General features: G+C 48.5%; 1 protein-coding gene across 1 annotated transcript; it reads right to left on the bottom strand.

Annotated features, from left to right (window-relative positions):
- Positions 1–432: 432 nt before the first annotated feature.
- On the bottom strand, positions 433–1347 carry LOC142210066 (olfactory receptor 1468-like). Its single transcript, XM_075279096.1, has one exon. The coding sequence runs from the start codon at positions 1342–1344 to the stop codon at positions 433–435; it is 912 nt and encodes a 303-aa protein (XP_075135197.1). The 5' UTR covers positions 1345–1347.
- Between the last annotated feature and the right edge of the window lie 9142 nt (positions 1348–10489).

Raw genomic sequence — 10489 nt, forward strand, 5'->3', positions numbered from 1 at the left:
GGGGAGTACTTCTGTCTGGTTGGATCATCAAGAAATAGTCTATGGCCTTTTTCTGTTCGTACACTTGGTCCAACATGGAGGGTGTAATTCCCATGGGTGGAAACACTGCATATCAGTCTATAGTGGGGGAGGCCTTTCTGCAGCTCAAGGAGGATGTGCTTGGCAGTATACGAGCAGCTGAAGTGAATGCAAAGTTTCCTGGCCATTTTTAGGATGTCTAGCAGATGGATGGAAGACTTAAGTAAATGCTTGACAACCAGATTGAACAAGTGTTGGGCACATTTCATTTCATTAGCAGGATCTGGATCAGTTGGTGGGTGTATAGGTTGGACTTGATGGATGTGTGTCTTTGTCCAGCCTTATCTTCCATGCTACTATAGTAAGTATGTTAGTAAGAAACAGAAACATTTGCATGAATAAAGATTCTTTTTATTAGCCAGAGACTTTTTTAAGTGCCAATTTTATGTCCTGATTTCTGAGACTATATATCATAGGGTTAAACAGAGGAGTAAATACAGTGTGCAGTAAGGAAACAATCTTATTAATGAGTGATGAATTTCCTTTGGATGGGATCATGTATTTAGCTGTAAGCGTCCCATAAAATGTCCCCACAACAATAAGATGATAACTGCAGGTAGAAAAGGTTTTCTGTTTGCCAGTTGTAGACGGTATCTTATATATGGTGAGAAAGATACGCACATAGGTTACAATGATAAAACCACATGGGAAGATAAATAGAGGCATAGAAAATAGAAAACCTTCCAGTTCTACAACAGAAGTATCTGAGCAAGAAAGCTTCTGAAGAGGGAAAAAGTCACAGTAGAAATGGTCAATGATATTGTCATGGCAAAAATTAAATTTTGCTATAGGAATGACTCCTGAAAGATTAAAAGTAAGACCCACCAACCATGGCCATACTGAAAGACAGATCTGACGTTTAAAGACCATGATACTAGAATATCTCAAGGGGTTGCAGATGGCCAAGTATCGATCATAAGACATGACTGAAAGAAGGAAACATTCTGTAATGATTGAACCACAGTAAAAATACAACTGGGTGATGCAGCCATGATAAGTCATTATTTTCCCTCCTTGTAGTATAGCACCGAGCATGTTGGGAACAACATTTGTGGAAATCACAAGGTCAGAGATGGAAAGATGACAAAGAAAGTAATACATGGGGGTCTGGAGGTGGACATTGGTGGAGACTAGGACGATGATAAGAAGGTTTCCCATAACTGTAAAAAGAAAGATGAACAAGAAAAGACTGAAGAATACAATGGTGAAACTATGAAGGTTTCCGAAACCCAATAGAATGAATTCTGTCACTGTTGTCTGGTTCATTGTAAATACACTGAGTTATCAGATCTCTAATCTGGAACATAGAAGGGAAATCCATTCTAGAAAGGGTGAAAATATAATAGTTTAGGCAGACTGAAAAAAATCCATGGTGAAGTTTATACTCAGTTCTCACTTTTTGAGGTGCAAATATTTAGTACAGAGGAGGATTTACAGATTGAGAATTGGTGATGTTCAGGCCATTGGAGTACAAAGACCCATTGTCACCAGTGTCAGAATTGCTTTTTTCCCCATTCTCCTCCAAAATAAATAATTAAAGTGATAGAAACACTGGTGGAAAGGAGCAAAGCACAATGTTGAAAGCGGTGCCATGAAAACTGGTATGACTTCTTTAATACCATTAACATCCCCCTTTTAACCCACACAGTGAAAGTTCTATAGAATGAAGTCCAAAAACAGAACTTTATGATAATATTTAAATACAGTTCATCTCAAAAATAGACCCTCAACTGGTTATGGAATAATTAAAAAGTTCTGACTCTCAGAAAGTGGGAATGAAAAATGAACAAAGTAATTTTGTCCTCAAGGCCAAAGAATATCATGTCTGTGACTGTTTAATAAAGACTAGAGATGAGCGAACACTAAAATGTTCGAGGTACGAAATTCGATTCGAACAGCCGCTCAATGTTCGTGTGTTCGAACGGGTTTCGAACCCCATTATAGTCTATGGGGAACAGATACTCGTTAAGGGGGAAACCCAAATCCGTGTCTGGAGGGTCACCAAGTCCACTATGACACCCCAGGAAATGATGCCAACACCTCTGGAATGACACTGGGACAGCAGGGGAAGCATGTCTGGGGGCATCTAACACACCAAAGACCCCTTATTACCCCAACATCACAGCCTAACAACTACACACTTTACACACTCAATACCACCTCTCTGACAGTAGGAAAACACCTTGAAACATGTGTATTTGGCACTTGCAGTGAGGAGAGCTTGTCACCAGCAGTGAATTTGGCCCTTGTAGTAAGTTGAGGTTGGCACCAACATTTGTTTTGAAAATCAGGGTGGATTGAGCCTCTAACCAGCAGAGTTTGGGCAAATTCATGGTGGAGGGAGCCTCTAACCAGCAGAGTTTGGGCAAATTCATGGTGGAGGGAGCCTCTAAAAACCCCAGTTTGGACCAATTCATGGTGGAGGGAGCCTCTAAAAACCCCAGTTTGGACCAATTCATGATGGAGGGAGCCTCTAAACAGCCCAGTTTGGGCAAATTCATGGTGGAGGGAGCCTCTAACTAGCCCAGTTTGGACCAATTAATGGTGGAGGGAGCCTCTAAACAGCCAAGTTTTGGGAAATTCATGGTGGAGGGAGCCCCTAAAAACCCCAGTTTGGACCAATTCATGGTGGAGGGAGCCTCTAAACAGCCCAGTTTGGGCAAATTCATGGTGGAGGGAGCCTCTAACCAGCCCAGTTTGGACCAATTAATGGTGGAGGGAGCCTCTAAACAGCCCAGTTTGGGCAAATTCATGGTGGAGGGAGCCTCTAACCAGCCCAGTTTGGACCAATTAATGGTGGAGGGAGCCTCTAAACAGCCAAGTTTTGGGAAATTCATGGTGGAGGGAGCCCCTAAAAACCCCAGTTTGGACCAATTCATGGTGGAGGGAGCCTCTAAACAGCCCAGTTTGGGCAAATTCATGGTGGAGGGAGCCTCTAACCAGCCCAGTTTGGACCAATTAATGGTGGAGGGAGCCTCTAAACAGCCAAGTTTTGGGAAATTCATGGTGGAGGGAGCCTCTAACCAGCCCAGTTTGGACCAATTCATGGTGGAGGGAGCCTCTAAAAAACCCAGTTTGGACCAATTAATGGTGGAGGGAGCCTCTAAACAGCCCAGTTTGGGCAAATTCATGGTGGAGGGAGCCTCTAACCAGCCCAGTTTGGACCAATTAATGGTGGAGGGAGCCTCTAAACAGCCAAGTTTTGGGAAATTCATGGTGGAGGGAGCCCCTAAAAACCCCAGTTTGGACCAATTCATGGTGGAGGGAGCCTCTAAACAGCCCAGTTTGGGCAAATTCATGGTGGAGGGAGCCTCTAACCAGCCCAGTTTGGACCAATTAATGGTGGAGGGAGCCTCTAAACAGCCAAGTTTTGGGAAATTCATGGTGGAGGGAGCCCCTAAAAACCCCAGTTTGGACCAATTCATGGTGGAGGGAGCCTCTAAACAGCCCAGTTTGGGCAAATTCATGGTGGAGGGAGCCTCTAACCAGCCCAGTTTGGACCAATTAATGGTGGAGGGAGCCTCTAAACAGCCAAGTTTTGGGAAATTCATGGTGGAGGGAGCCTCTAACCAGCCCAGTTTGGACCAATTCATGGTGGAGGGAGCCTCTAACCAGCCCAGTTTGGGCAAATTCATGGTGGAGGGAGCCCCTAAAAACCCCAGTTTGGACCAATTCATGGTGGAGGGAGCCTCTAAACAGCCCAGTTTGGGCAAATTCATGGTGGAGGGAGCCTCTAACCAGCCCAGTTTGGACCAATTAATGGTGGAGGGAGCCTCTAAACAGCCAAGTTTTGGGAAATTCATGGTGGAGGGAGCCCCTAAAAACCCCAGTTTGGACCAATTCATGGTGGAGGGAGCCTCTAAACAGCCCAGTTTGGGCAAATTCATGGTGGAGGGAGCCTCTAACCAGCCCAGTTTGGACCAATTAATGGTGGAGGGAGCCTCTAAACAGCCAAGTTTTGGGAAATTCATGGTGGAGGGAGCCTCTAACCAGCCCAGTTTGGACCAATTCATGGTGGAGGGAGCCTCTAACCAGCCCAGTTTGGGCAAATTCATGGTGGAGGGAGCCTCTAAAAAACCCAGTTTGGACCAATTCATGGTGGAGAGAGCCTCTAACCAGCCCAGTTTGGACCAATTAATGGTGGAGGGAGCCTCTAAACAGCCAAGTTTGGACCAATTCATGGTGGAGGGAGCCTCTAAAAAACCCAGTTTGGACCAATTCATGGTGGAGGGAGCCTCTAACCAGCCCAGTTTGGGCAAATTCATGGTGGAGGGAGCCTCTAAACAGCCCAGTTTGGGCAAATTCATGGTGGAGGGAGCCTCTAACCAGCCCAGTTTGGACCAATTAATGGTGGAGGGAGCCTCTAAACAGCCAAGTTTTGGGAAATTCATGGTGGAGGGAGCCCCTAAAAACCCCAGTTTGGACCAATTCATGGTGGAGGGAGCCTCTAAACAGCCCAGTTTGGGCAAATTCATGGTGGAGGGAGCCTCTAACCAGCCCAGTTTGGACCAAATAATGGTGGAGGGAGCCTCTAAACAGCCAAGTTTTGGGAAATTCATGGTGGAGGGAGCCTCTAACCAGCCCAGTTTGGACCAATTCATGGTGGAGGGAGCCTCTAACCAGCCAAGTTTGGGCAAATTCATGGTGGAGGGAGCCTCTAAAAAACCCAGTTTGGACCAATTCATGGTGGAGGGAGCCTCTAACCAGCCCAGTTTGGGCAAATTCATGGTGGAGGGAGCCTCTAAACAGCCCAGTTTGGACCAATTCATGGTGGAGGGAGCCTCTAAACAGCCCAGTTTGGACCAATTAATGGTGGAGGGAGCCTCTAAACAGCCAAGTTTTGGGAAATTCATGGTGGAGGGAGCCTCTAAACAGCCCAGTTTGGGCAAATTCATGGTGGAGGGAGCCTCTAACCAGCCCAGTTTGGACCAATTAATGGTGGAGGGAGCCTCTAAACAGCCAAGTTTTAGGAAATTCATGGTGGAGGGAGCCTCTAACCAGCCCAGTTTGGACCAATTCATGGTGGAGGGAGCCTCTAAAAAACCCAGTTTGGACCAATTCATGGTGGAGGGAGCCTCTAAACAGCCCAGTTTGGGCAAATTCATGGTGGAGGGAGCCTCTAACCAGCTCAGTTTGGACCAATTCATGGTGGAGGGAGCCTCTAAAAAACCCAGTTTGGACCAATTCATGGTGGAGGGAGCCTCTAACCAGCCCAGTTTGGGCAAATTCATGGTGGAGGGAGCCTCTAAAAAGCCCAGTTTGGGCAAATTCATGGTGGAGAGAGCCTCTAACCAGCCCAGTTTGGACCAATTAATGGTGGAGGGAGCCTCTAAACAGCCAAGTTTTGGGAAATTCATGGTGGAGGGAGCCCCTAAAAACCCCAGTTTGGACCAATTAATGGTGGAGGGAGCCTCTAAACAGCCCAGTTTGGGCAAATTCATGGTGGAGGGAGCCTCTAACCAGCCCAGTTTGGACCAATTAATGGTGGAGGGAGCCTCTAAACAGCCAAGTTTTGGGAAATTCATGGTGGAGGGAGCCTCTAACCAGCCCAGTTTGGACCAATTCATGGTGGAGGGAGCCTCTAACCAGCCAAGTTTGGGCAAATTCATGGTGGAGGGAGCCTCTAAAAAACCCAGTTTGGACCAATTCATGGTGGAGGGAGCCTCTAAAAACCCCAGTTTGGACCAATTCATGATGGAGGGAGCCTCTAAACAGCCCAGTTTGGGCAAATTCATGGTGGAGGGAGCCTCTAACTAGCCCAGTTTGGACCAATTAATGGTGGAGGGAGCCTCTAAACAGCCAAGTTTTGGGAAATTCATGGTGGAGGGAGCCCCTAAAAACCCCAGTTTGGACCAATTCATGGTGGAGGGAGCCTCTAAACAGCCCAGTTTGGGCAAATTCATGGTGGAGGGAGCCTCTAACCAGCCCAGTTTGGACCAATTAATGGTGGAGGGAGCCTCTAAACAGCCCAGTTTGGGCAAATTCATGGTGGAGGGAGCCTCTAACCAGCCCAGTTTGGACCAATTAATGGTGGAGGGAGCCTCTAAACAGCCAAGTTTTGGGAAATTCATGGTGGAGGGAGCCCCTAAAAACCCCAGTTTGGACCAATTCATGGTGGAGGGAGCCTCTAAACAGCCCAGTTTGGGCAAATTCATGGTGGAGGGAGCCTCTAACCAGCCCAGTTTGGACCAATTAATGGTGGAGGGAGCCTCTAAACAGCCAAGTTTTGGGAAATTCATGGTGGAGGGAGCCTCTAACCAGCCCAGTTTGGACCAATTCATGGTGGAGGGAGCCTCTAAAAAACCCAGTTTGGACCAATTAATGGTGGAGGGAGCCTCTAAACAGCCCAGTTTGGGCAAATTCATGGTGGAGGGAGCCTCTAACCAGCCCAGTTTGGACCAATTAATGGTGGAGGGAGCCTCTAAACAGCCAAGTTTTGGGAAATTCATGGTGGAGGGAGCCCCTAAAAACCCCAGTTTGGACCAATTCATGGTGGAGGGAGCCTCTAAACAGCCCAGTTTGGGCAAATTCATGGTGGAGGGAGCCTCTAACCAGCCCAGTTTGGACCAATTAATGGTGGAGGGAGCCTCTAAACAGCCAAGTTTTGGGAAATTCATGGTGGAGGGAGCCCCTAAAAACCCCAGTTTGGACCAATTCATGGTGGAGGGAGCCTCTAAACAGCCCAGTTTGGGCAAATTCATGGTGGAGGGAGCCTCTAACCAGCCCAGTTTGGACCAATTAATGGTGGAGGGAGCCTCTAAACAGCCAAGTTTTGGGAAATTCATGGTGGAGGGAGCCTCTAACCAGCCCAGTTTGGACCAATTCATGGTGGAGGGAGCCTCTAACCAGCCCAGTTTGGGCAAATTCATGGTGGAGGGAGCCTCTAAAAAACCCAGTTTGGACCAATTCATGGTGGAGGGAGCCTCTAACCAGCCCAGTTTGGACCAATTAATGGTGGAGGGAGCCTCTAAACAGCCAAGTTTGGACCAATTCATGGTGGAGGGAGCCTCTAAAAAACCCAGTTTGGACCAATTCATGGTGGAGGGAGCCTCTAACCAGCCCAGTTTGGGCAAATTCATGGTGGAGGGAGCCTCTAAACAGCCCAGTTTGGGCAAATTCATGGTGGAGGGAGCCTCTAACCAGCCCAGTTTGGACCAATTAATGGTGGAGGGAGCCTCTAAACAGCCAAGTTTTGGGAAATTCATGGTGGAGGGAGCCCCTAAAAACCCCAGTTTGGACCAATTCATGGTGGAGGGAGCCTCTAAACAGCCCAGTTTGGGCAAATTCATGGTGGAGGGAGCCTCTAACCAGCCCAGTTTGGACCAATTAATGGTGGAGGGAGCCTCTAAACAGCCAAGTTTTGGGAAATTCATGGTGGAGGGAGCCCCTAAAAACCCCAGTTTGGACCAATTCATGGTGGAGGGAGCCTCTAAACAGCCCAGTTTGGGCAAATTCATGGTGGAGGGAGCCTCTAACCAGCCCAGTTTGGACCAATTAATGGTGGAGGGAGCCTCTAAACAGCCAAGTTTTGGGAAATTCATGGTGGAGGGAGCCCCTAAAAACCCCAGTTTGGACCAATTCACGGTGGAGGGAGCCTCTAAACAGCCCAGTTTGGGCAAATTCATGGTGGAGGGAGCCTCTAACCAGCCCAGTTTGGACCAATTAATGGTGGAGGGAGCCTCTAAACAGCCAAGTTTTGGGAAATTCATGGTGGAGGGAGCCCCTAAAAACCCCAGTTTGGACCAATTCATGGTGGAGGGAGCCTCTAAACAGCCCAGTTTGGGCAAATTCATGGTGGAGGGAGCCTCTAACCAGCCCAGTTTGGACCAATTAATGGTGGAGGGAGCCTCTAAACAGCCAAGTTTTGGGAAATTCATGGTGGAGGGAGCCCCTAAAAACCCCAGTTTGGACCAATTCATGGTGGAGGGAGCCTCTAAACAGCCCAGTTTGGGCAAATTCATGGTGGAGGGAGCCTCTAACCAGCCCAGTTTGGACCAATTAATGGTGGAGGGAGCCTCTAAACAGCCAAGTTTTGGGAAATTCATGGTGGAGGGAGCCTCTAACCAGCCCAGTTTGGACCAATTCATGGTGGAGGGAGCCTCTAACCAGCCCAGTTTGGGCAAATTCATGGTGGAGGGAGCCTCTAAAAAACCCAGTTTGGACCAATTCATGGTGGAGAGAGCCTCTAACCAGCCCAGTTTGGACCAATTAATGGTGGAGGGAGCCTCTAAACAGCCAAGTTTGGACCAATTCATGGTGGAGGGAGCCTCTAAAAAACCCAGTTTGGACCAATTCATGGTGGAGGGAGCCTCTAACCAGCCCAGTTTGGGCAAATTCATGGTGGAGGGAGCCTCTAAACAGCCCAGTTTGGGCAAATTCATGGTGGAGGGAGCCTCTAACCAGCCCAGTTTGGACCAATTAATGGTGGAGGGAGCCTCTAAACAGCCAAGTTTTGGGAAATTCATGGTGGAGGGAGCCCCTAAAAACCCCAGTTTGGACCAATTCATGGTGGAGGGAGCCTCTAAACAGCCCAGTTTGGGCAAATTCATGGTGGAGGGAGCCTCTAACCAGCCCAGTTTGGACCAAATAATGGTGGAGGGAGCCTCTAAACAGCCAAGTTTTGGGAAATTCATGGTGGAGGGAGCCTCTAACCAGCCCAGTTTGGACCAATTCATGGTGGAGGGAGCCTCTAACCAGCCAAGTTTGGGCAAATTCATGGTGGAGGGAGCCTCTAAAAAACCCAGTTTGGACCAATTCATGGTGGAGGGAGCCTCTAACCAGCCCAGTTTGGGCAAATTCATGGTGGAGGGAGCCTCTAAACAGCCTAGTTTGGACCAATTCATGGTGGAGGGAGCCTCTAAACAGCCCAGTTTGGACCAATTAATGGTGGAGGGAGCCTCTAAACAGCCAAGTTTTGGGAAATTCATGGTGGAGGGAGCCTCTAAACAGCCCAGTTTGGGCAAATTCATGGTGGAGGGAGCCTCTAACCAGCCCAGTTTGGACCAATTAATGGTGGAGGGAGCCTCTAAACAGCCAAGTTTTAGGAAATTCATGGTGGAGGGAGCCTCTAACCAGCCCAGTTTGGACCAATTCATGGTGGAGGGAGCCTCTAAAAAACCCAGTTTGGACCAATTCATGGTGGAGGGAGCCTCTAAACAGCCCAGTTTGGGCAAATTCATGGTGGAGGGAGCCTCTAACCAGCTCAGTTTGGACCAATTCATGGTGGAGGGAGCCTCTAAAAAACCCAGTTTGGACCAATTCATGGTGGAGGGAGCCTCTAACCAGCCCAGTTTGGGCAAATTCATGGTGGAGGGAGCCTCTAAAAAGCCCAGTTTGGGCAAATTCATGGTGGAGAGAGCCTCTAACCAGCCCAGTTTGGACCAATTAATGGTGGAGGGAGCCTCTAAACAGCCAAGTTTTGGGAAATTCATGGTGGAGGGAGCCCCTAAAAACCCCAGTTTGGACCAATTAATGGTGGAGGGAGCCTCTAAACAGCCCAGTTTGGGCAAATTCATGGTGGAGGGAGCCTCTAACCAGCCCAGTTTGGACCAATTAATGGTGGAGGGAGCCTCTAAACAGCCAAGTTTTGGGAAATTCATGGTGGAGGGAGCCTCTAACCAGCCCAGTTTGGACCAATTCATGGTGGAGGGAGCCTCTAACCAGCCAAGTTTGGGCAAATTCATGGTGGAGGGAGCCTCTAAAAAACCCAGTTTGGACCAATTCATGGTGGAGGGAGCCTCTAAAAACCCCAGTTTGGACCAATTCATGATGGAGGGAGCCTCTAAACAGCCCAGTTTGGGCAAATTCATGGTGGAGGGAGCCTCTAACTAGCCCAGTTTGGACCAATTAATGGTGGAGGGAGCCTCTAAACAGCCAAGTTTTGGGAAATTCATGGTGGAGGGAGCCCCTAAAAACCCCAGTTTGGACCAATTCATGGTGGAGGGAGCCTCTAAACAGCCCAGTTTGGGCAAATTCATGGTGGAGGGAGCCTCTAACCAGCCCAGTTTGGACCAATTAATGGTGGAGGGAGCCTCTAAACAGCCCAGTTTGGGCAAATTCATGGTGGAGGGAGCCTCTAACCAGCCCAGTTTGGACCAATTAATGGTGGAGGGAGCCTCTAAACAGCCAAGTTTTGGGAAATTCATGGTGGAGGGAGCCCCTAAAAACCCCAGTTTGGACCAATTCATGGTGGAGGGAGCCTCTAAACAGCCCAGTTTGGGCAAATTCATGGTGGAGGGAGCCTCTAACCAGCCCAGTTTGGACCAATTAATGGTGGAGGGAGCCTCTAAACAGCCAAGTTTTGGGAAATTCATGGTGGAGGGAGCCTCTAACCAGCCCAGTTTGGACCAATTCATGGTGGAGGGAGCCTCTAAAAAACCCAGTTTGGACCAATTAATGGTGGAGGGAGCCT

This window comes from Leptodactylus fuscus, chromosome 6 (assembly GCF_031893055.1).
Source record: "Leptodactylus fuscus isolate aLepFus1 chromosome 6, aLepFus1.hap2, whole genome shotgun sequence".
Lineage (NCBI taxonomy): Eukaryota > Metazoa > Chordata > Amphibia > Anura > Leptodactylidae > Leptodactylus > Leptodactylus fuscus.